This window comes from Molossus molossus, unplaced genomic scaffold (genome assembly GCF_014108415.1).
Source record: "Molossus molossus isolate mMolMol1 unplaced genomic scaffold, mMolMol1.p scaffold_m16_p_12, whole genome shotgun sequence".
NCBI classification, from domain to species: Eukaryota; Metazoa; Chordata; class Mammalia; order Chiroptera; family Molossidae; genus Molossus; species Molossus molossus.
In genome coordinates, this window is record NW_023425347.1 from 4546190 (window position 1) to 4573775 (window position 27586).

The window sequence follows — 27586 nt, forward strand, 5'->3', positions numbered from 1 at the left end:
AGTCATTTTCTACATACATTAAATCAGCAAATGGAATTTGAAAAATGTGCAACAAATGGCATTCAAGAGAAATTTGAATGAAGCCTAACATCTTAGCTTCTAACTGTATTTAACGTTTTACTTTGTGCCAGGCATTCTCTAGGTGATAGGAATACATGAGTAAGAGCGACTTCTCATTAATTGTATGTTCTAGGCTGACAGTAACCATAAAACTAAGGCTCAACAAAACTCTTACTTTTTACTAATAAAATATAAAAAGTACAGAGATAAAGTAAGTGCAATCCCAAACTTATTGTCATGAAGAAAATAAGTGGATCTCAGAGAAAAATAGAGATGGAGGACAATCTGTTCTAAATAGGATAGTTTGAAAAGGTCCCTCTGAGACAGTGAGAACATTTCAGCTGAGACTTGAAGAACAAGAGGAATCAACCCTCAAAGGAAAAGGGAAGGAGGGACGTGAGCTCGGGGAGGAGGGTGGCATGTGCCTAGACCACACCCAGGGTGAACAGGACCTAGGGACTGAGGGGCCACAGTGTGTCACAACCTCTGAGCATGAGCTTGGCAGTCACGAGATGAAGCTAAGGATCTGGGTTTCATCCAGGGGCGTAGAACTGTGCAAGGCTCAAAATTAAACTAAATTTTTCCAACTGTAAAAATCTGCAGTCAGAACATCTCCTCAACGCATATTTCATTTTTTTTTAATCCTCACCCGAGGCTATTTTTCCACTTATCTTCAGATAGAGTGGGAGGGAGGGAAGGAGAGAGAAACATCAATATGAGAGGGACACCAACCAAGACTGTGGACGAACCGCAACTGAGGTTCATGCTCCTGACTGGAATCAAACCTGCGACTCTTGGTCTGCGGGTTCACGTTCCAAGTGCTGAGCCAAACTTGTACTTATTTCAATTTTTAAGAGTTGGGGAAAAAGAAGAGACACCTATATACAAGGGGGAAAAAAAGACAAGCTTATTTTTTTATAAAAAGGAACCCAGACTTAATGAAAGCTAAAATAGTGCCTCAACTTTAATGCCATTTTAATACTGCACTTTGAAGCCACCAGAGGGCACCACATAAAATACTTAAAAGAATTACCTCCCAAAAGGTGGGGGTGGGGGGGAGGCTTATAGGATGAAATACCAGCTGCACAGAGAGTATTTAAGGAGTCAAAATGTTTGTTAGATACCTGATCTTATCCATCCCATGTACCTGACTCAACAGGAATAAAAGTATAAGATATTAAGATACTAATAAAATGAAAGCCAAAATTCAACTGTGGAGGAAGTTAAATGTTATTGAGATTTCCTGTATTAAAACCTGACTAGGTTTCTCAGTTTTGTTTATATCCATAGTAATACAATAAATGGGTAGAGAATACCAAAGAGCCCAATGAGTAGTTTCAGTTAAACTGGAAGCAAATGATAGTCATAGTCTAAACATCTGTTATTTCTTTCTTCTAAAAGGAAATAATGCTATCTCTGCATATTGTCAGTTAATCAATCACCAATTTAGCTGACCAAAAGGAATTACCACAAATCATTCCAGTTCTTTTGAAAGAAGAAAATTCTCAGAATTATCCAAATTTTTAAAAGGCAGAAAATATTTTCAACATGAGAAGAAAACAGGATGCTTTCAAACTAGCTACTTCAGAGCCCTGACATGGAGTTCAAATTGAAGATAATACTGCAGCCGAAAGAATAGTCATAGAGGCAAAGCTTAATGTTCATTTCTTTAACATGACAAAGAAATGTCTTCCTATCCCAGTCACAGGAAAAGAAAAACGTAACCTCATTTCAAACAAACAGGATTGCTACTATAGAAATGTCAACAAAATATAAACGAGAGGTAGGTGATTTAAGTCACTGTTCAAAGCCTAAGAGTTTTAGTTAAGTTAAAAATACTCAAAACTGGAACCTAGACTTGTATTCTAAGCACTGATTCACTTTATCTCTTAAGTGAGGTCCATGCTTAATAGTTAAAACCGTGCTCAGCTTTATCAAATCTATCATGTTGGCATGTTTGTTTCTGCAACATCTGACTAGAAGAGGGTTGGCTGACACCACAAGTGGAACTTCCCGTGGGTCATTCATCTACAGGGTGTGGTGGGTTTAGTTTTCTGGCTTGTGTGAGAGCGCAAACATGAAGTTAGTTATAGAGGTTACAGTTTCTTACAATTATAGTTAAAATATAAATTGGCTACAAACAATTTTTATAGTAACCATTTCAAAGCATTTTCAAAGTTTATCTACTCAGCCTTACATGTGGCAGCTGTAGGTAAGCTCGCACTGCGACCCCAGGTGTGGCAGTTGTAGGTAAGCACGCACTGGGCCCCAGGTGTGGCAGCTGTAGGTAAGCACGCACTGGGCCCCAGGTGTGGCAGCTGTAGGTAAGCACGCACTGGGCCCCAGGTGTGGCAGCTGTAGGTAAGCACGCACTGGGCCCCAGGTGTGGCAGCTGTAGGTAAGCTTGCACTGGGCCTCAGGTGTGGCAGCTGGTAAGCTTGCACTGGGCCCTAGGTGTGGCAGCTGTAGGTAAGCTTGCACTGGGCCCCAGGTGTGGCAGCTGTAGGTAAGCTTGCACTGGGCCCCAGGTGTGGCAGCTGTAGGTAAGGCCGCACTGGGCCCCAGGTGTGGCAGCTGTAGGTAAGCTTGCACTGGGACCCCAGGTGTGGCAGCTGCCAGGTAAGCACTTCTGGGCTGTGTGTGTAAAAAACACTAACCTGAGGAAGGACCTAAAGGCAATACCTGCCTTTTTTAAAAAAATGTTTTTATTCATTTTTTAGAGAGAGATAGAAACATCGATGTGAGAGAGAAATGCCCCCCACCGGGGATCGAGCTCGCAACCCAGGCCTGTGCCCTGACCCGGAATCAAACTGGAACCTCTCAGTCCATGGGATGACGCTGAATCCACAGACCACACCAGCCGGGCAAGGCAATACCTGTTTTATTGTTAAGTTTTGTTGTATTTATAAAAACTTTTAAAAATGAAAATAGATACTCTATTTTCTCAAAGTAAATATGTGTATTTTTTTTCATTTTCACAAAACTTATCTGAAACACAAATTAAAAACCAAGCATCAAAGTAACTTGTCTAATCTGCCCTGGCTTATTTCATCTGCAGTAAGTTTTTCAGTGTATGATGGTCCAACGATCCTTTTTTGGCCTGTCTTCCAGGCTTGCTGTGATAATTAAGTGGGATAGGGTTATATGAAAGAGCTTTGAAAATACCAAGGCATATAACATAAACTTAAGAGATACTATTGGAGTAGCCCTGGTATTACAGGTATTAGTTTAATAAATAAAAATAAATAAAGCTATGTGCACAAAGCTTTATAGTTCAGTGCTTTAATCTTAACTAGCAACACTGTGAAAAAGTGTTCTGCTGCTTCTTTAATTAGTACAGAAGTGGCTTCTTTTTTTGTTTGTTTGTTTCTTTGTTTTTTTTGTTAATCCTCACCTGAGGATATTTTTTCATTGATTTTTAGACAGAGTAGAAGGGAAGGGGGGTGGGGGGAGAGAGAGAGACAGAAACTTTGATGTGAGAGAAACAACCATATGTTGTCTCCCAAATGACCCCAACCAGGGCTGGGAATCGAACCTGCAACCCAGGTACGTGCCCTTGACCAGAAATCAAACCTGAGACCCACAGGCCAACACTCTAACCGCTGAGCCAAACTGGCCATGGCTAAGTTGCTTCTTTAAGACTGCATGGCTATGATGTAACAGAACTCAGGACTGAACCAGACTGAGGCTAAATCCAGTGCAGCCCCCGCCTGCTACAGCAGTACTGTCAGGCAGAAGTAGAATTTGATCCACAAACACAATCCATGCATACAATTTTAGATTTTCCAGTAACCACAGAAAACTAAAAAAAAAAAACCCTTGATTTTAATATAATTTATGTAATAAAATATATCAAAATATTATTTCAACATGTAATAAATATAAAGTTGAGATTATTTTACATTCTTTCTTTTGGTACTGAGTTTTTCAAATCTGATGTGTATTTTATATGAACCATGTTTCAAGTGGCTGCCATATTAGACGGTGCAGGGTCTGCCCATACCTCCTTCTCTTTAGTGTGACAGAATTAGTTATAGGGTAGTTTGTATTTAAATACAAATCATTATGAAAAATAGAATAAACCAAATGAATCAAAACAGATTTTTTATAAAAAAATAATTCCTTTAACATATAATTACAACGGAATTATTTAAAACATTAAATTCTCCTAATTTCAAGCATGATTTAATTTACAAAAATTTGGAACTGAGCATTGCTGTTCTAAACCACATCATTACATATAAAAGAAGGATGGTCTACTGTACACAGTTATATATATATATTTTTTTTTCCCTCACCTGAGGACACCTTTCGATATTTTGTTCAGATAGAGTGGGAGGCAGAGAGAGAGAGAAAGAAACATCGACGTGAAAGGGATACATTGAGTGGCTGCCACCCACACAACCCAACCAGGGCCAAACTGCAACCGAGGTACGTGCCCTCAGCAGGAACTGAACCTGGGTCTCTCTGGACTGCAGGCCGATGCGCTTACTGCTGAGTGAAACCGGCCAGGGCTGTATACAGTTATATTAACTTAAAAAGAAACCCTGACCTTTGGAGGAATAGAAGGAAAAATTTCAACTTGTCAAAAATTCCTCAATTCCCAAAGGAAGACTGTCAATAAGAAGTGCAGAAATTCAAGAAAGAAATATTACACGAAATTATTATTTTTCAACAACCTGACTGACTCACACATGAGTCATGAGGATATAATGTACAGCACAGGAAATACAATCAATGACATTGTAATAACTTTGTGGAAAAAATGGTGATAATAGGGAGGAAAAAAACTGACCTAGCCACCATTTTATAAATTTGGTAAATCAAAACTAATTTAATCCAGTTTCCTTATAAGACTTACTAACTAGGCAGAAACTGGTTCATGCCACAGATGTACAACACGATAAATGATGAAAACTACTTTTTAAAGGTATTTTGAAAACCTAAAAGTCCCATCTGAAAAGATGAATGTTTTGAATGAAGAGATCATGGTGACCTGACCTGTGTATGCATCTGGAAAAGTCTGCTGTTGTTTGTTCATTTGGTTTTGGCTTAGAAGCCACCAATAGCGTTTTTTTCTATCCCACTTTTCTGAAAAATTTAAGTTGCTGGGTAACTTAGGATTCAGCGTAATTTATTAAAAATACAATGCAAACAAAATAGTGATACAATGAAAAAGATTATTCTAAAAAATCCATTTTTATTAACTTTTAAATATATGTGGTTAGTATCCAGCAAAAATTATTCTAAGAAGAAAAAGTTGAGAGACTTGTTTTTCTATTTCCAGAAACCATTTAGAGTTACAATACAGAGAGGACATTAATAATAAAATGAATAATAAATTAATTATTAATATAACAAATAAATTAGTGTATATAACATACATTAATGATTAATCATTTAAAATAATTTAAACTTACTAGAGAAGTCAGTCCTTCATTATCAACAATCCAGTCTTCCTTTTCAGCTAACCTCTTTATTTCTGTAAGGAGAATAAATACATACAAGTACTTTTTATTATAGTTATCTCACTGAACTTTCTAGAGATAAAAATCTATAGGTTATGGTTTTTAATTGTTTTTCATAGAGTTGTAAAAAATTGGTGAAATTAGGTACAGAATATAATTTTGGTAGACTCAAGGATTCAAATGTGTCTTGTTCACTAGATTTTTGTAATCATTTTTGACTACTTAGTCCATTTTGGAGAATGTGAGGCTAGATTTAATAATAACTTTAGACAATGTATTATTTATTCAGCACTCTTGGTAATATTAAATATGTACAAAATACTATACAATATTTTTCCCCTAAAACTTCTAATGAACAATTTAGATTCTGTTTTAATCCTGTACACTTCTGAACGGCAGTCTGTTTCTCACTCGGCTAAAGGAATGTGACCTGTTCAAACCTTTAGCATTGTGGTCTGTTTCAGATTCCTGACAGGAGGAAGTGATGAATTAAGAAGATACTGTTCAGTTTTTCACCTGATTCCATTCCCTTTCGGGTTACAGTGTATTAGTCATCAATTCTGTACAGATATGAACTTCCTACTGACAGACAGTAATAATGATAGTCCTGATGATAGTAATAGTTTATGTCATTTATAACAATGTCGTTTGTTTTTGAAAGTATTTAATACCCAAAGGGCAGCTTTGTAAAGATAGTCTTTTCTATTGTTTTTACTTAAAACTTGCCAAAAGGATGTTTTTATAACTTAAATATTTTTCAAGTATATCCATCTTTATTTCTGTACAGTCTGGTAGCTCAAGTTTTTAACAAATTCCTTTTGAAAAAATCCTATTGAGCAGCTACAGATATTCAGATTTCCATAAAAATAATTTCTTGTTTTCAAGGACTTGGAAGCTAGAAAGAGGTGGCATATTCAGATAATCATTGTCCAGTAAATGTCATCAATTTTTCTTAATATACCTTCTGCCGTGTGCTGCAACGTGACCATCACACAACGTACTCGGAGGTCCAAAATGAGATCCTGGATAGTCTGTAACATGTCATTAGGAATTTCAAGTGCAGTCAGCGATTCATAAGTAAGCCTGTGAAATCCCACAACGGAAGAAAAGTGAGCGATGCAAGCATAAGCAGTCCCTCTCATCATCCTGGCCATCCTAGAATGATTCATTATGGAGCCGAGAAGCAATAGTATGTTGAAAAGAAGGTAAAAGTATGATCATAAGAGGGATTATAATATAACAGTAACGCTAAATTACACAATAAAGATGCATATCTAGTATTACATTCTCATCAAACATGAGACCTGCTAGAAAACACATGGGAAACAGTGGAGGCAGAAGGACAGAAAGTAAAATTCTTCAGACTGTATTAAAAATTATATCCCATCCTGAGTATTTATTTTTTTTAACAGACAAAAAAAATCTACCCCTTTCAGGAAAATGTGTCCATATTTACCTTATGGTCTGGATGACATGAGTGAGCCACTGTCCAGAGAGCTCAGACTTCACGTCCCAGCCTCCATACTGCTTCACTCCCCCCTCTGGGACGCTGAGTGGGAGCAGCGCTCCACGGACCAGCTTCACGAGACAGTGCATTACTTCCTGAATCATTTTCTACAATAATAAATACGTAAACTGCATTAAAAGTCACTAACTTGATTAAATCAAATGAAGAATTCTGCTTGAGTGATGATGAATATCTTGAACATAAATAAACTCTTCTACTATGATTGAGAAAACCCTACCCTGTGAAAAAGATTAAATACTTAACCTTAACTTACCTTAAAATCATTTTGTCTTTGCCTGACATTCTTTGATCTTTCAATCTGGCCTGACTTCTCAGCAGTCTTAAAAATTAAAAAACAAACAAACATTTATCTTTAGAAATAATTTACAAAAATAAGAAATGCTTGAGGATTGTATATAAAAATGCATGAAATACGGTTGTAACTTGTTTAAAAAGAATATATGTGTAAGAAATAATCTAAATTTCTGATTATAGGATACTAATCAGAAAACCTTTCTTATTACAACAAGAAGTTGTTCATCTTCCTAAAACATTATGTACAATTCCCATAAATGAGCCAAAGTATTCATTGAGACTATCTTTTTTCGTAGAAAAATTTCATGTGTCATTTTCATCAAAAATTTTATATGGTTAAACCTAAAAGTATTATACCCATGATAGCATTCTCAACATCATTTCTCACTGACTAGGATGAAAATAAAAGAAAGAGCACTCTGGATTAATGTCTAGTAATCTCAGGACATCCATTCCATTCCTTTGACAAATATTTATGAATATAAGCATTATATCTGGCATTTTATTTTTAAAACTTAAAAATCATTGTTCTTCAGAGGTTTTACAGTCTACCTGAAGAATATATTACAGAATTCTAAAATTAATTTTTTATCTGTTTACTGATAGCCATGATTTCCTCTGATATTTCTCGTCTTAAAGTAATATGTAGATGACCATATTGCATTGATTAAAGAGAAATCTATTCAATTGAATTTCAGTTAACTTTTTATTACCAAATTTTCTAAGAACTAAATATTATTATATAAAGTGCCTTAGAAAGGCAAGTTTAGGAAACTTTCCAAATAAAGAAGTAGTAACAAAATGGTACAGTGTAAAAAAAAAAAAATTCTGGTATTTTATTAACATAATGCAAAAGCTATCCTCTAAAGTTAAAGTATTCATGTATTAGTGGTTAAAGACAAGTCAAGAGAACTTTCACATTAAGAATAATTGGATTACAAATAATTATGATATTGACTTGAAGTTAATTTTTCTTCCAAGAGACTTTTTTTCATTTATTGATTTTAAAGAGAGAGGAAGCGAGAGGGAGAGAGAGACAGAAACATCAATGAGAGAGAACATCGACTGGCTGCCTCCTGCATGTCCTCCACTGGGGATCTGGCCCACAACCTGGGCATGTGTCCTGACCTGGAATCGAACCGGCGACCTCTTGGTGCGTGGGTCGACACTCAATCACTGAGCTACACCAGCTGGACTTGAAGTTAATTTTAAAACATAAGTAATGCTAATACATTTTATGTATAAGCTAGAAACACAGTGTATAGAGTTGGTTTATATAACGAACATTATTGATGTGAATGCAAAAAGAAAGGATTGTGAATGTTTTCAACAAAAGCATCAGACATACCTGGTCAACATACACACAGACACACAACTCTTCAGGCTCTAATTTACACTGAATTTAAACTTTTCTATTAAAGTTTGCAATTTTTATCATTTTTTCTTTGTAGAAGTACTTTTGCTTTGAAATAATTGAACTTTAGTTTTTGAAAAAATCTAAACTCAAAATTTACCTCAACGATAATTAAATAAGCAAATTCCTAAGGTTATTGGCAAACAACACTCAAAATTCTTTGTACACTGCGATTTAACTTAGAAATTGATGTTTCTGTCCCTTTATCTTTAAGACAAACTGAAGTGCTTTACAGCTACAGTGAGAAGTGACAGGAGGGACAGAGTTAAGAGCATGAGTGCCGCACTGAACCAGACTAGAGGAGGTGAACAAGGGGCCAGGGGATGGCTGAGGCACAGGCGTCTGAAGCAGAAGTGACTGCACCCACCGGGTGTTTCCGTGAGAAAGGAGAGATTCAAGAGTGACTTCCATCTAAGTCCAACCACTCAGGTAAGTCCAAATGGCCCTGGTGTCTGTTAGCCTACTTTCTGTTTCTGTCAGTGTGATGCTCTGATTCAAAATAATACTTGGTGACAGAGTGCCCTAGGTGTCAAAAAGCAGGCACGTGGCCCTGCTCACTGGGCTGATAAAGCGCTATACTCTAAAGGTTGAGTTTTTATCAGGTCTCTGTCTTAAGCACTTACTCTGCTTTCTTTATGCTCTCTCAACAATTTATTCTCACAGCTTCAAATATCATTTCTATCCAATGCCTTCTTCCTATTTTGGGCTCTGCACCCAGTTCCAACGTGTATGTGTGAGGGGGATTTGAGGGGTTCCCCACACCAACAAATACTTCTCCAGACCTCAGCAGGGTGTCCATAATTTAACTCAATTTTGACACAACCTGAAGTCAAATTCCACAGTTAATGGTTCAGTCCTACAAGACTATCCCCTCCAAACACACATACACTTCAAATGCCAATCACAAGCCCAGGCTGTCACCTGTCTTTCTGACTGACTAGATGCAGACTGGAGGTTCCTATGAACCCCTCCTCGGTTTCAATTACTTTGCTAGAATGGCTCACAGAACTCAGAGAAACGTGATACTCATTAGATAACTGGTTTATTATAAAAGAATATAGCTCAGGAACAGACAGATGAAATGATGCATTGGGCAGGGCGTGGGAAAGGATACGGAGCTTCCACACCCTCTGAGCAGGCCACTCTCCAGGAATCTCCACATGTTCACCAACCCTGAAGCTGTCTGAACCTTTTCCATTTGGGTTTTTATGGAAGTTCTGTAAAATCACTGGCCAGTGCTGGCTAAGCTCAGTCACCAGCTATTTAGGAGGTCTGGGAGTGGGACTGAAAGTTCCAGCCCTCTAGTCACATGGTTGGTGTTCTAAAGAACCATCCCCCATCCTCAGGTGGGGACCTAAGCCACCTTATTAATATCACAAAAGACACCTTTGTTATTCCTCACTTCAGAAATTCCAAGGGTTTCAGGAGCTCAGTGCCAGGACAAAGACCAAATAGATACTTATTATAAATCATATATCACACTTTCAAGTTTATATATACAGTCCAACTCTTTCCTCTGACTATTTGAATTTCAGACTGCCTACTTGATATTTCTTCTTGAAAAAAAATCACAGGAATTTCAAATGCAACACATTAAAATTAAAAACTGATATTTTCCTTCGAGTATGTTCTTTCTCAAGTCTGACTATGAAAATGGCATACCTACTCAGTTGGGAGCCTCTGAGAGTTATATGGATCCCTGTCCTCATCATCCTCATCCGATCTGATCTATCAGTAAGTCAGGTCAACACTACTTCCAAAATACAAATAAAATCTATCATTTTCTCCCCAACTCTACCGAAAAATCTTAATCCAACTACCGTCTCCTGGCTGGACGGCCTCAAGAGCATCCCCCGCTTGACTTTTGTTCCTTGCCAACTCATTCTTGAACAAGGCACCAGAGTAATCTTTTTAAAACTGAAAAATCTGGCCAGGAATTCTAACACTTAGAACTTTTCCATGGTTTCCCACAGAACTTAGAATACAAACCCTTCACCCTGCCTGCTCCTCTGCCTCAGCTCTCACTTCTCTGGATCTACTCACCCACTGCCCAGGATGCTCTGGATGCCATGACTGTCCTTCTGCCAAGCTCTTTTCCTCAGGTTTGTGTGTGCTGTTCTCTCTGCCTAGTGTCCTCTTCCCCTGATCCTTTGGGTGGCTGTCTCCTTCAAGTTTCAGTTTTAATATCACCTCCACATAGAGACCTTACTGACCTCTATCCCACCACCAATATTCTTTATGTTAAGACTCTATTTGTATCTATCTATTACAGCTGTTATCAAAATTTAGGATGGAGTGGAGAAGTCATGTTTACCATGGTCACTATTTTACTTATATTGTATGCAAGTATATTAAAATCTGTGTGTGTGTATTATATGTGTACATGTCTGTGTGTGTGTATGTGCATGTTTCAGTACCTGGCACACAGAGGCTCTTCAGGGCATTCAATAAATATTTGTGAATAAAGTATCACCAAGGGTTAGGGTCCGTCAGAACCTCCTGGAGTAGAACACAATGGCTCTGAATACTACCAGGTTAATTAAAAGGACTTTTTTAAATAACTGAAGTCCTGAGTCTCCACATGACAGACGGACCCTTTGAAGATCTGTGGGGCATAATCCCATGACGTGCTCCAGAAATGTCCAACAGACTCCATGCTTCTCCTAGAGATTTAACACGTCAACAAAAGGGAGAAGAGGTTTAAAAATTTTGTGTGAATGTTGGAGGTTGGGAGGACTGTTTCAGGTGTGGAATTCAGATGTGGCTGAGGTGCCCAGCACCTACTTCAGTGTCAGGAGGCACAGAACAACATTGGCATCCTGTACTAGGAAATCTATATTAAGGGCTTTGTGATGGTTTAATTCTTTGTGTCAATTTGATTGGGCCATGGGTATCCAGATATTTGGTTAAACATTACTCCGGTGTGTCTGTGAGGGTGTCTCTGGATAAGATTAATATTTGAATTCATAAGCTGAAGGAAGCAGCTTGCCTTCCTCGGTGTGGTGCGTCCCATCCAATCAGTGGAAGGCCTGAATAGAACAAAAAGGCCAAAGTAAGGGGGAATTCCTATAGCTTGATGGCACGACCTGGGACATTGGTCTTTTCCAGCCTTCAGACTGAAACTGAAATACGGGTGATTCCTGGGTCTCAAGCCTACTGGCCTTCAATTGGGAATGACACAGTGGGCTTTCCTGCGTCTCCAGCTCACTAACTGCAGCAGATCTTGGGGCCTGTCAACCTCCATAATCACATGACCCAATCTCTTTCTCTTTCTTTATATGGTTGGACACAGAACCAAGATCCTACTAGCTCTGTTTCTCTGAACCCAAATATAGACACCTGGGTTAGTGTGCTATGGAGGAGGGGATGGAACTGTGAAAGAAAGGTGTTATTCATCTCAATTGAAGGGTCATGCCAATGTAAAATGGTTAAGTATATTGACTGTCAGATGGTGTCTTTTCTAGTTGTATCTACCACATGACCTAATACTTAACTTTTCACATAGTGGGCTTGTTCACTGGGAAGATTATTTCATAGTCTTTTGTGAAATATTTTCAAATCAAAGAAAAAAGTGATAATCAATTATTAAAATTCACCATGTCAAAATTAAGGCTGAATTTTTCCAGAACAATTTTGCCCACCAAACATGTGCTAATAAATGCATGATGCCATCTACTGCACAAAATAATTCCATGAATTTCAAGGACCTGTCTCTAAATATATGAAAAATGGAGGGGAGAGGGGAATTAGCTGTAAGACATCCTCTTTCAACTGTTAATTAAAAAACCGCTTGTTATTGTTTTAATCTAATGAAGACACCTCCAACATACTAAATTTTGTAAGGTTTGCTCTATTTTTTAATCTAATTTTGGAACATAAAGTGCTATATACTATAAATTATAAAACTTTTTTAACATTCTGATTCTTACTACTTAAAAATTATTTGGATGCTTTAAATTTTTTCACCCCAAATACACTGTATTTAAAACATATCTAAAGGTGAGATCTTAACCTACTATTAACCATTTCGTTAATTAAAAACCTTAACTCTTTCCTGCACACACAAACCAAAACTACTTTGTGGTGAGACCAACGGCTAGATTTCACTGTTTTGATTCACATATGTTACTTTACATGGGCTTGACTGGTTTGAGGAACTATTTTTTAAACTGTTGAAAACTCCATCTAAATCTTCAACAGATAAGCTATTAATAAAACAAAATAGTTCTATAACAAGAAAAATAAAAAATTTCAAGTAAATTTTGTTTTTTAAATATTAGAGAACTTTCTTGTATGAGATTAAATGGCAACTATCAAAAGCCCAGAACTCTTCCCAAGTTTAATGTGATTAAGTTTCTGGCTCTCACTTACAGACTGAAATGGTAGTCACACTTTCCTAACTCCTCCATTCTTTTCTACTGCCCTTTGGTATCTTTCTAGCTTTTCAATAGAAGGTGAATAGTTTATAAACATGCCCAACTATGTAGAGAAATTATATTTAATTGATAAATATTACTATAAATTTTTAAGAAAAATTTATAAATATAAATAGGTAGAAATACCAGAGGCATGTCCACCTCAGTACAACTCATTAAAACAATTTTCTCAGTACTAATGTTCATGAGTTCGGAAGAAGCTCATTTATTTAACTACTAGGTATAACCCATAAAGAAGGAAAATGTATTTATTCTTTTTCACTAAAATATCTCAGACCAAAAACACTTGGGAAATTTTACAAACTCTAAAAAGACCCATAATAAGGCAACTACTGTCAATGTGTGGTGGGCCACCTATAGGAACAGATCCAATCAGAAGGAAAAAAACACTTGGCTGAAAAATAACTAGGTTTAAAATCCATTTCCTCAGGGAATAATTCTTCAGATGATTTACTCCATCTTGACATTATTCACCACTAATCTAGCAGTTCTTCAATCCAGTATTTCTTAATGCTATTAAACTTTGTTCACTGAATACCTATTATGTACCAGGACAAGGAGATGTCAAATAATGGAATAAATATTTATTCCAAATAACAAGAGCAAATTCTTATTTATCTTCCAGACACTGTAATAAGCACTTCATTTATGTTAACTCATTTAATTCTCAAACCAGCTCTATGGAGTAGGCAAAGAGAAGTAAAGTTACTGCTAAGGTCACAGCTAATAAGTGATAAATATTGGGTGTTTACTACAACATTAATGTTCTTTAAGAAAAGATGTGAACACTATTTGCCCAAGGCACTGATATGGAAGCATCTCACCTTTCTAGTCCTCAGATAAGCAATGTGCGTTAGAGATGGAGCAGACCAGAGAGGAAGCTATGACACCATGTGAATGGTGCAGCAACCCCCCCCCTCCCCCGCCCCCGTGGGAGAGCAAGAAACCCAAACCTGCCCTCAGCATAGCAGCCACACAACTACCATCCCGTGGAGATGAATAAAAATGTGAACTGACGGGGAAATGTCTGAAAGCAGAGCTGAGAAATGTTTTTCAGGACACCTCAAAAACAGAAATTAAAGCATTTTCCTCCTCAGCCAGCAGTAAGCAACCCTCCATTTTTTTAAAGTCAGCCAAATTCTACATTAATTTTATGGAAGACTTTCTATGTATAGTTAACTTTTCAACAGACCTTTTACATAACCAAGTGATACAAAAAGAACTTAAGAAAGTTGTGATGTATATTATTAATTGTTATAACATTTAAATGTTCACTTAGTACAGTAACTAATACACTGCTGAAATTAAAGAAAGAAAAAATATACGGTGATAACTCATGTTTAAGGGGTTGATTTTTCTAAGGAAGTTGTTTTTTGATGCATTGTCATTTTTCTGTTTTTTTTTTTCATGCACTAAGTAAATTTTATGGTTTAGATAACTAGCCATTCATATAAAGAAGAATCAAGAGATTGACTAGGTTTAAAAGAGATAGTGGACAAATAAGAATTAAATATACAATGGGAAAAAAAAAACCAAACACACACACACAAAAACAACTCCAGAGACCAACTCTACTTCTTTAAGAGTAGCATGAATGTATGTCCACAGTCAAACAACACTGGATGGACCACGGGAGTACCAACATACCCCAACCACCTTTTACCAAGGAAGAGGTCTTGAACCACAAAGGTAAGCCTCAGTACAAAAAAGCATAAACTGTTTAACCTTTTCCACATCTATTTTCTGTGCTGGCAAGTGCAAAAGAAGAAGGAAGAAGATCCCTATCTCCCCAGCTCTCTCAAGGCTGTAGAGAGTTCTCTCTGGAGACAAAAAACTAGAGCTGCCTGCTCCGCGTTACAAGCGAGCCTCCCTAGCAGCTGGAGGCAAGGCCATTCGAGGGTATAGCGCAGGACCTCAGGGCCTTTCTGGGGCACTGAAAGTAAGACAACAGAGTGAGGAATCTAAGTTCCAGGTGCTATAAAGAGAAGTCATAACTTCTGTGCTACCAATTATATTATGATTAAGACACTAAGTAAATGTGTGGCTTGTGAAAATATAAAGGCTTATAAAACTTCTGTGGAATGATTATGAGGGCTAAATAACAGAATCTTTAAATTCTTTCCAACTAGGAAATCACATTATTATATCAATTATTTCTAATCTGTGTGCAAGCTGCAAGCATTTCATCCCTATTGTACATTTGTTCATAGTCCACTGCACAATAATCTCTCCCAAATTTTGCCTAACACTATACTTAATTCAGAATCATTGAAAACATTTCAAATTTTCTGACTAACTCATTTAATGATCACAATCATCTTTTGAAATAAATGCACTCAATATTTTTTTTACAGTTGAGGAAACTAAGTCCCAGAACAATGAACTTGTTCAAGGTTATACAGCTATTAAGTGTTAGGGCTTTAGAAAACTTTTAACTAATCTTAAAATATCTGACAAGAGTTATAGGTGTTGTGCCTTGACGGTTGTAAAAATGTCACTTCAGAATCTAAAATTTTAAGACTAAAATTCACAATGACTTACCTACATCTACAGTCATAATTGTATACATACCTCACTGAAAAGGCTTCCATTAACATATGAAATCCAGAGCTTCCAGAAGTTAGGCAGCTGACTTAAAACAAGTTTGGTCAATTTTTCAACAAATGCTACCCGGTGGGGAGATTTGTATCTCCATGCTAAGGGGGAAAAAGAATAAAACACTATAAGTATACTTCTAAATCAGGAATAAAAACCTGCTTAAACATACTGCTACTTCCCCACCTAAAAATGTGTTCCACTTTCGCTGCAGAGCTTTAATAAGCTAAAAGACCAACTTTCCATTCTTCCTGTCACACCAGCAGGGCCTGCAGGCACAGACAGCCACTCTCACCACAGAGCCCTGCTTTCTCAGGGAGACGGGCAGGCAGGAGGGGAGGGACAGACCATCAGAAGGGCACAGCAGCAGATGCAGGGAGGACTTCACAGAGGAAGTTGCTTTGGCTTTTCAACCATGTTGTCTTCAGCATGTTATATTTCTCTTTTAAAATCATGCCTTCAAACAGCAAAGTAAGGCAAAGGCAGGGCTGCCCTACAGCCAATATTTAAATTTAAAGCTGATATCAACTAATGAGAAATGCCACTATATACCCTATGCAATGAAAATTCAGTAAGAAGTCAAGTCATCACAAAGGAACGTATTCAAGCACAATCATGTAATAAATAATTCCTCCCATAACAAAGACATTTAAGACAAAAATAAAAATATTGAAGCCTCCTGGGTTACATGTAATTTAATGTGGTTATTGTAGTAACTGGGAAATAGGTCTTCTAGATTTTTCATAGGAAGGATAAGTCCATGGGAATGAAAACAAATGCAGTAATTCAGTGAGCATTCCTCACTTTCCAGTCTCTCCCAGCTTTCTTTACCCCCCCCTTCCTGTTTCTTCTTCCCTCCATACCCTGCCCCCTGGCTCTATGACTCTGCTCCAGAGTCTCCGACAGGAGCAGGGCAGAGGCATCCTCCCTGTCCAATTTCACAGCAATGATGAGAAGCACTTCTGGTGTCAACTTCTAACTATTCAGCAACTTCAAAGCAAGTCAAGAAAAGGAACTTTCATTGATTCCTCCATCTACTGGCTTCTTTTAAAAATACTCCCAGGCAAAACATTTGTGGTTTCATATTATCACTGTTATTCTAGTGGGAGAAGGGTGGATGCCATTTATTTAAAAATGTTCAATCATTTTCTAAATAGACAGTACATGGTTAGAAAAGAGAACTTAAAAGGTATACAATGAAGTCTACCACCCACCCTCATCCTCCATTGCCCAGTTTGCAACTCCAGCCACAAAAAACAACAACAACAGTTAATAGTTCTTGTGATTCTTTTATATACAAAGGCAAACAAAAATATGTATTCTCCCCACAACCAAAAGTTCTTTTACATAAATGGACGCATACTAAAAATAGTTTTATTTTTCATTTAACAGTGAATCCTAGAGTTCTTCCATATTTCCCCACCACCCCCAAGTTACATAGTAATTCATATTTTGGAAATATCATAATTTAATAAATTTTTCCAGTTAACATTAATGCTTCAGCCAATAAGGTATACCCCATCACTGAGGCACGTGTGCAAGTACAGATGCTCCTCAATTTACAGGGTTATATCCTAATAAGCCCTTTGTAAGTTGAACATATTATAAGTCAAAAATGCATTAAATACACCTAACTGACAGTTTAGCCTCACCTACCTTAAACGTGTTCAGAAGCCAATATACAAAAACAAACAAACAAAAATACCTCAAAACACTGGCAACAGGGTATACTGGAGAGTGTTGGCTGTTTGCCCTCATGACTGCCTGCTGACTGGGAGCCGCAGCTCAGCCTGCAGCCCAGCATCATAGGACAGTGTCGGACCACTTATTGCTAGCCCAGGAAAAATAATCAAAATTCAAAGTATGGTTTCTACTGAATGTGTATTGCTCTCATAACGTCGTAAAGTTGAAATATTGTTAAGTTGCTCCATCATTAAGTGGGGACGGTCTGTGTAAGAACAGAATACATTCTCAGAAAAGGAGGGGCTGGGTCCAAGAGGACAGAGTTGTGGTTTTGATCTGTGTTATTAAATTGACTTCTCCAGGGATTGTTTACATACCCACAAGCAACACGTGCAAGTTATAACTTCCTTCTAGCCTCGCTGATGAGCAAGCAGAACACATAAAACCCAAAACCAGACACTGGTAGTTCTTGCCAAACTATTATCTGGATGTAGTGTTACAATGCTTTTTAGTTTTCATTATGACTGAAATTCAGTACCTATTCATACGTTTAAGAGCCACTCAGACTTCCTTTCTGTGGCCTGTAGAGGCTCTTTATTTATTGGACATATTAGTCCTTTGTCTCCGTTATGAATTATAGGGAAAGCTTTAAATTCAGCTATCATATATGAGAAAGGCATGGCTCTTTACTTGGGGCACACTACAGACTTGTACTTTTTCAACCAGCCCACATTTCCTGACTGTCCACTGTGCGCTAATTCTGTGGTTGCACCCCAAAGTCTGTGGATGATGCTCACCACAAATACTGAACAGCACAGGTCTCCTACAATTAAATGGATAGCTAATGAAAGGAGTCCTAATGGTAACGTGACAGGAGTCTAGTGAGATAAGAGGTATATTTCATCTGAAGACAGACTGAAACAGACTAACTAAATACTGATAAGCACTTACTGCTTTTGTAATGGCTGGTAGCATACTACATAGCACAGGCCATGGCCTAGTGTGTCTTGGGCCAATGACAAGGTAAAAATAGAACCAGAAAATCTAAAAACTGAAAAAGCATTGAAAGACCTGCCACATACAGTAACTAGACTCTTACATGGTTTGTTCCCCAAAACTAATGTTTTAAAAGATATGAGTCCTCCATGCAGCTACACTGACAATGATTTTGTGTATCCCTATTGTGAGAAACTCATCTGGTATGCATATATCATCTATTCTTTGCAGGGATTGTTTCAAATTAAAGTGAAAGCAACCTAACCTGAACCCAAGTCCCCAGGGGCTCTGAAGTTGGGCAAGCTCTTTGCGTAGTCTGGTCTGGCTTAGTACACATCCATATATTCTACATAGACATATATATTTGACATATACAAATGAGGTGGTCTCAATGAGCAGTCTGTCACAGAGAATGCCTCCACCCCAAATAAAAACAGGGAACATAACCTTTTCACCAATTTAAAAGAAAAAATTTTTTGAAAACCACAAAATGAACAAAGTAAACTCAGCTACTTCTCTTGTTAAATCTATCAATTAATGAGTAATCTAGTTGCAATGATTTTATGATAGAAGTATTTAGACAATTTTAAGTAAAAACATAACAAACCAATTCCAAGAGTCTTCCAAAAAGATTCCTTGAGTTGAATCTTTTTATGGCACATTAATCGGTAAAGTGATTATGTCTGAGTTCACTATAGTATGAAGTGTTAACACAGGTATCTACATGGTACTGTCAGATAATCACACTGAGCTGGAAGTTCTGCAATTACTTAATGTGTTGGCACTCAATCACCAAGGCTTCTGGAAAACAGATGGGTTCCTGTTGCCTCCTGCCCAGTGACAGAGAACAATTCTAAGTCTCGTGTTTCAGTTGATCTTTTTATTCCTAGCAGATTCTTTATACCTATGTATTTATGTATGTAATGATAACCTCCCCCTCATTCCTTCTAAGTATACTTCATTCGAATTCTGATCATTAAAATTGAAAAATGATTTTGGATTTTTTTCTCACTGAATTCAACATGCACTAGTTAATTCCCACATGCTATTATCACTGACAGAGTAACTTTAAGAGTTATTTCCTAAGACTGACAAAAAGAACGAAGGGAATATGACAGGAATATCCAACAGAAATTAAAATTATGTAGGTTCATGAATTTTGCTTTGATCACAGAGTTTAGAACATGTTTCTTCAATTTTATTCATACCTACTTTTTCCTATAAGTAATTCTTTACAATGCTCCAAGTTCAAGTAATAAAACATAGATGGAGAGTGAAGGATGGAGCCTGAGTAATCTATGGAGTAATAACTAGAGTCTCAGAAAAGAAAGCAGACAGAAAAATATTTGAGAAAATTACAGGCAAATTTTTTTCAAATTTGATGAAAGTTTCCAGATTTTGATAAAATAAAAACAAAAAGCTTGACAAAATGTAGGTGGGATAAATTTGAACTGTTCAAGGTCATATAATTCATTATAGTCAACTCCAGGTATAATTTCTAATTTATTTGAGCCTGTTAACATGTCAGCTGGTGGTACTGAATTACAAACAGAGAAGGAATGAGGTGGAGAGTGTTTACACCTGAAAAGGAAGTATTTTTCAAAAACTGGTAGGCTGCACTCCAGGGTCAGGCTAGGTATGTATGTTTAGAGGGCCACACTGTGGCACAGAAGGCAGAAGCAAACAGTTCTGTTCTTCCATTGCTTGGTGAGTGGGGTTGAGAAAGTATACAGGACAAGAAGAAGGACTATCAAATAGAAACCCTTCATTTAGTACAAGTGAATCATCTAATTTTAAGGTGTTCTTATAATAAACATTCATTCATATTTACTTATTTATTTCTAATGGTTTTATTTATTTTTTCAGAGAGAGATAGAAACATCAATGTGAGAGAGAGCCATGGATCGGCTGCCTCCTGCAAACCCCCTACTGGGGATCGGGCCACAACCTGGACATGCGCCCTGACCAGGAATTGCATGGGAACCTCTCAGTCCATGGGACAATGCTCAATCCAGAGGCACACTGAACGGGTGCTCATTTACACTTATTAATGAACCTTAAAAAATTCCCTACTTCAGTACTTATAAGAATAACATGAAATACTTCCAAATAAACTTTAAAGATATTTGAATTTAATATGAAAAAAGGTATTTCCATTACTCTATTTGGATTTTTAATTAGAATTATTAAGGTTAGAAATACCAATGACTAATACCATCTAACTGGCACACAAACACTTTATAACCAATACATTTTCTATCTCATATAGGTAAATAAATAATAAGTAAATATCAACATTACAGTTAAAAAATATAACAGTTACAGTTTGATACCTTACCTCATGAAAAAAGATGAACAATTAATTTATGATTGATTAACAACAATTCCTTCTTTCCAAACCAAATTCATTAAAAAGATGTCTTTCTCTGGACTGACTACAGAAATTAGTTTTGTTGCAAAATTCATCTTGAAGAAGTTCTCACATAATTTTTTCTGTGGCATATTTTAAAAAATTAAACCAGAGAAAAACTAAACTATACCTTAAGTAAATATGTTGAGTAAGTACTGAGCCGTGGCCACTGACTTATTAAGAAATCAAATGACATATATTAAATGTACAATGTAAGGTGCATTTAAACTATTAAATTTAATTACTGGGTAGTTACTTAATAAACAGAAAAGATGATGGTTGGTAATATTTAACAACAGTAAGATAACTAATTATGAAAATTTCCAAGGGAACAATGTTTTAAATTGCACAAGAACAAATGTAAAAGACAAAGTGGGGGTAGAGAGACATACTTACTGTCATCTCGACCAGACTGAAAGCTGCTGCCCCTCTTCAGTGATGCTGTCTGACTAAGATGACCCAACACTGAGGGACGTACATCGTTATCCAGATCCACCATGGGACTGTGCAGGCCTGCAGTGCCTGGAAGAGAAGTGACACTCCTATAGGCTCTATGTATTCATACCTAGGTGATTCTCTGTGTTACTTTTTGCTCAATTTTCCATTCTTTTAAATAAAGCATTTACTAAGTAAAATAAAAAATATTTCCTCTAAATAGGTTTAAAAGTCATTCCCGCCCTGGCTGGTTTGGCTCAGCGGTTAGAGCGTCGGCCTGCAGATGAGAGACCTGGGTTTGGTTACCGCTAAGGGCACGTACCTAGGTTGCAGTTTGTCCCTGGCCCTGGATGGGGTCGTGTGGGTGGCAGCCAGTCAATGTGTTTCTCTCACACTGATGTTTTTTTCTCTCTCTCTCTCTCTTTTCCTCCCTCCTTCTCTCCCCGTCTATCTGAAGATAAATGCAAACATGTGCTTGGGTGAGGGAAGGAAGGAAGGAAGGAAGGAAGGAAAGAAGGAAGGAAGGAAGGAAGGGAGGAAGGGAGTCATTCCAATCCTGAAGGATTTGGAGGATCCAATCCATTACTTTGGCTTAATATAGAGATGTAACAAATCATGGGGTGACACTTATGTCTCATTTTAGAATGAATGTGCACCACAACTTGGGAAAAAGATGTTCTAGAAACAAAAATCACTATGAGAAATCACTTTTTGAAAAATGACTTGGCACTTGGAAAGGAAGTCATGGAGGTATGGTTTTCAATGGAGCAAATTTACAGCATAAATCTTTGACTTCTCCTTAAAATTTAAATCCCCAATTCCATTTCTTGCTTTCTTTGGAATGTGGAATTTGTGTCCCTATTTCTATTCCTGGCGCCAGTAAAATGAGTTTTAATCCTTTTCACCTCACACTGTCAATATTCCAGAAGCCTAACATGTCACTATTGTCAAGAAATTTTCTTTATTGTCCTGAATTAATATCACTAAAATATTGCTTTCTTAATTCTCTCCTCAGAAATATTCCAAAGTACTCCCAGAATTCCAACCCAAATTATCCTAAGAACCAGGAAACATTTTTTTCTAAAATTGGTATCAGCTATTAGGAAAAGAATCCCAGTGTTGCTAAATGTGTTAGTAAGACATTCTCTTTAAGTGGTAAAATTTGCCTTTCAGTCTATGGATATACCTATTACCCCGCCCCATCCCACCCTCATACTGAGCTCTTTAGCTGAGCATCTTCAAAACAAGATGAATTAAATAAACAGTTACACAGTATTTACTGTGCGTAGGACACAAATACTCTCCCTAAGAAAATGCATCTTACGTTTTCCTGCTTATTTTCTATTCTCTCTACTTGAAAGGCCTTGCTCCTCTTCTCCCTCTGATGGAGGAAGTGAACTGCCATTTTAACTGAGCCACCAGCTTAGAAATGACATGACCCCTTTCGTTTCCTGCTTCTGTAAGTTGCTTAGCTTTCGCGCCAAAAGAATGCCCCCCCAGCCCGCTATAAAGCTAGGGAGCCCTGCCCTTGGGGCCCAGAATGTGGGGACTGCCTCCTCTGGGTCCACATGTGTGGTGTTTGTCTGCGTGTTTTCTGTTACTCCTCCACTCCAACTCTCACCCTTTACAACCTGAATTACATGTACTACATGAAGTACTGCCTATCTCCAAAACAAAATACTATCTGCTTAGGGATAAGGATTAAGTATTATATCTCTGTCCAGTCATTGGACCTTCTGCAATAATTCCCTCAATATATACTGAGTGGCTGATACTAAATTATTCAATAAAAACCCTATTCCTCATTTTATAAGTTAGTAAAATATTAAAAGCTTATAGGTTTGTTTTCAGGTGCAAAAGATAAAACACATTTATAAAATAATAGTTTTATGCCACTAATAATGTTAGCTATTAAATAACACTGAACAATTATTTACTGGACACCTCCTATGTGCCAGAAACTATACAGACCCTGGGGAACAGATGATGAATAAAAGATAAGGCCCTACTCTCAAGGTGTTTACATTCTGGTCGTGCAGGCAGAAAATCAAGCAATAAGTAAATAAACAAAATACAGTAAAAAGTGCTATGAAGAACCTGTTTCATGGGCTCCTCCTATCATAAGCCCCTTAATGTGATACAATATGAAATATCTCCTTGTATCCTCACAAAGTCTACCAGGTAGATTTTACAGAACTAGAAAGTAAGTCATTTGAATGGGTTTATTTAGTGGAATATAATTTTATTGAAGACTTAACAATGTTTCAACTACTGTGCTAAATGTTTTATTTATATGCATTTCTACTTTGGTGAACATATCTAAGATAAGAAGACTTGTATAATTTAAGAAGACAATAAATGTAATTCAGTGTAAAGAGATACAAACAATGAAAATATAATACTTTTTGGGAAGATGGCGGCAGGCAGGACCAGAGGGAGGGTGAGTGTGTGAGAGTGTGTGAGTGGACATGAAGGTGGACGACCAAACCCGAGCAGTGCAGAGAAGCGGAGCAGAAGGTTCGTGTGCTGTGGACGGAGCAGCCGGCTACCGTGGTAAGCGGCCCTTCAGGGCTCTTTTCCTTGTGCCGTGGGGAGGTCTGACCATTTTGGAAGATCCCGGGTCTTCCCTGGGAGGAGGTAGTGGGAGCAGCTAGGGCCCATCAACCTGAGCCCACCAGCACACCTGGCACCATCAGAGCAATGGACACTCTCTGTCAACACAGACCAGTGCACAGTAGTGGAGCTCTCAAGGTGCTGGTTGCGGAAGCCACGGACAGCCTGGAGCCCGGCACCATCCCCCACAATAGCAGCCCAATCAGAGTCGAGATATAGCCCCAGCAACAGAGGCTGGGGAGCAGACATCCATCCCCAGGCAACAGAAGCACAGACCAGCCGCTGAGAACCATCCCCGAAAACTACATAAAAAGCTGAGCAGGAGTTGAACCCCATGGGGCAGCAGCATTCCCCAGCCGCCAGCTGCAGGACCAGGGGCTCCACAGAGGCCTGTGTGGTCCAGGAGCTCACAAGAGCACTGGGAAGCCTGAGCCCGAGAGAGACTGATGCAATCCAGCTGCCTGCCCTCGGGATCTGCAGGGTGCAGGGGCACCAGAGAGGCCTGTGCAACCCAGCAGGGACTTTGCAATCCAGTTACCCGTGGGACCTGCGGGGTGCTAAAGCACCAGAGAGGCCTGTGCTACCTAGCAGGGACTGCACAATCTAGTTACCCATAGGGCCTGTGGGGTGCTTCAGCACCAGAGAGGCCTGCATGTTCCAGCAGGGACTGTGCCATCCAGTTACTGTGGGACCGGCGGGATGCTGAAGGACCAGAGAGGGCTGTGCAACCCAGCAGGGACTGTGCCATCCAGTTACCCACAAGACCTGCAGGGTGCTGAAGCACCACAGAGGCTTGCGTGACCCAGCAGGGACTGCGCAATCTAGTTACCCATGGGGCTTGTGTGGTGCTGAAGCACCAGAGAGGCCTGCACGAACCAGCAGGGACTGTGCCATCCAGTTATGCATGAAACCTGCGGGGTGCTGAAGCACCAGAGAGGCCTGTGCAACCCAGCAGGGACTGCGTAATCTAGTTACCCATGAGACCTGTGGGGTGCTGAATCACCAGAGAGGCCTGCGTGACCCAGCAGGGACTGTGCCATCCAGTTACCAGCAGGGTCTGTGGGGTGCTGAAACAACTGAGAGGTGTACGCGACCCAGCAGGGACTGTGCCATCCAGTTAACCGCGGATCCTGCGGGGTGCTGAAGCACCAGAGAGGCCTATGCGACCCAGCAGCCCATAACATACACATAGGGGATGTGAAAAACAGAGGGGGAGTGAATAGAAGCTACAAAGATGATCTCCCAAGACCAAACAGGAATTACAGCTAAAATAAGGACAAATTCTGGGGAAAAAGCAACAGAAAAGCAGCAGGACACGACCACATAACCAAGGACCCTGGTAGGATCTGCATAGGAGGCACAAGAGGGTGGCAGGCTGGCAGCCCACAGACAGCAGCAGTTTTAGCTGTGAGCAGCACCCCTGAGGAATATAGACCAACCTGGCTCCACAGTGCAGAGAGCCAGGACAGAGCGCTAAAATAGCCACAGTCACTCAAGCTAAGGCAGAGGGAGGCAGACTGGGCTGAAACTCTGTGGGGACACCAGGGATTTGGAGGGCACTCAGAGTTTTTGCTGAGTTGCGGCCACAAAAAGCAGTGGCCAGTGTGCTCTTTCCCAGAGCTGTGGGGAAAAGCAGCACCTCCCCTCTCAGAGATTCAGCCTTTCCCAGGTAAGGCAAAGAAATGTGAATTGAGGCTCATTAATAACCAGCATATGTCCCATCCTCTGGAAATCCTCTTATGTAGAACAAGGGCTACATTCCAAGGTAGTGAGTAACTGAGATTACTAGACACCAGGGAAAAGCTAGAGGATAACTGAACCTTTCCTGGGCTTGCAAATCTACCCAGGAAAGTAAGACATGATAGTGGTGTTTAACGTGGGCCCACATAGGACCATCCAAGCCCAGAAGAGGGAGCCAAAAACAGCAGAACACCAACACCCACAGGGAAAATTTAGCATGCTCCAAAACACACTGAGATAACCAAAATGGTGAAAGAAAGAAACAAATCCCAAATGAAAGAACAAAAGAATTCAATCGAAGATGAGATCAATGAAATGCAGCTAAGCAAATTATCAGAGGTAGAGTTCAGAGCCATGAGTAAAGATATAGAAATATTGAAAACCAACCAAGTGGAAATAAAGAATGACATGGCAAAAATTAAGAACACAGTGAAAGGACTAATCAGCAGAGTAGAGGAAGCTGAGGACTGGATCAGTGAATTAGAAGACAGGGTAGAAAAAAAATCAACCAATTAGAAAACGAAATGGAAAAAACCATTAAAAAAACAGGAAGACAGCTTAAGGGAACTGTGGGACAACTGGAAACGTAATTAACATTCGCATCATAGAAGTCCTCGAAGAGGAAGAAAATGGGCAAGGGTTAGAGAATATATTTGAAGAAATAGTGACAGAAAACTTTCCTAACTTGGTGAAGGAAGAAGGCATTCAAGTTCAAGAAGCACAGAGAGCCCAAGTAAGAAGAACCCAAACATGCCCACACCAAGACACATAGTAATCAAAATGCCAAAAATTAAAGACAAAGAGAAACTCCTAAAGGCAGCAAGAGATAAGGAGCAGGTTACCTACAAAGAAAACCCTATAAGGCTCTCAGCTGACTTCTCAACAGAAACATTACAGGACAGAAGGGAGTGGCATTAAGTAATCAAGGTCATGAAAAATAAGTATCTGAATCCGAGACTACTCTATCCAGCAAGGCTATCATTCAAAATAGAAGGTCAAATAAAGAGTTTTCCAGACCAAAAAAGGCTAAGGGAATATATTAACACCGAACGAGCACTGCAGGATATGCTAAAAGTACTGCTGTAATTAGTAAAAGAAATAGGAAGAAAAACAGAACCACATGAAACAAAATGGCAATAAATAAGTACATATCAATTATCACCTTAAATATGAATGGTTTGAATGCTCCGATTAAAAGACACAGAGTAGCTGACTGGATAAGAAAGCATGACTCACATACATGTTGTTTACAAGAGACCGACCTCACAACAAAAGACTCACATATGTTAAAAGTGAAGAAATGGAAAAAAATCTTTCAAGCAAATGAAAAGCAAGAAAAAAGGTGGGGTAGCAATACTCATATCTGATAAAGTAGATTTCAAAATGAAGGCCCAAGCTAGAGACAAAGAAGGCCACTACATAATATTGAGAGGATCTATCCAACAGGAAGATATAACCTTGGTAAACATATATTCACCCAATTTAGGAGCACCAACATATATTAAAAATATTCTGGAGGACTTCAAAGGAGAAATCAACAGCAATACAATCATAGCAGGGGATTTCAATTCCCCGCTGACATCACTGGATAGATCTTCTAGACCAAAAATTAACAGGAAACACAGACAATAAACAAAGCGCTGGATCAAATGGATTTAAAAGATATCTACAGAGAATTACACCCTAAAACCGCAAAATTCACATTGTTCTCAAGTGTACATGGGACGTTCTCAAAGACAGACCACATGTTAGGGCACAAACTAAGTCTCTACAAGTTCAAGAAGATTGAAATCATATCAAGCATCTTCTCAGATCACAATGGCATGAAACTAGAAATCAACTGCAATAAGAACATGCAAAACATGGAGGCTAAATAGCATGTTATTGAATAATGAATGGGTTACCATGGAGATC

At 38.6% G+C, this 27586-nt stretch overlaps 1 protein-coding gene across 17 annotated transcripts in view; it reads right to left on the reverse strand.

The window, feature by feature from the left end:
- The window catches only part of EXOC2 (exocyst complex component 2), a 206102-nt gene that overhangs the window by 50031 nt on the left and 128485 nt on the right, over window positions 1–27586 (reverse strand). For all 17 annotated transcript variants that reach the window (XM_036257415.1, XM_036257413.1, XM_036257405.1 and 14 more), the window contains 6 exons: window positions 21281–21406; window positions 15772–15896; window positions 7310–7375; window positions 6985–7142; window positions 6490–6611; window positions 5481–5542 (listed from right to left, as the gene is read on the reverse strand). In XM_036257415.1, the coding sequence (XP_036113308.1) occupies window positions 5481–5542; window positions 6490–6611; window positions 6985–7142; window positions 7310–7375; window positions 15772–15896; window positions 21281–21406 (659 nt within the window). The remainder of the gene's footprint in view (window positions 1–5480; window positions 5543–6489; window positions 6612–6984; window positions 7143–7309; window positions 7376–15771; window positions 15897–21280; window positions 21407–27586) is intronic.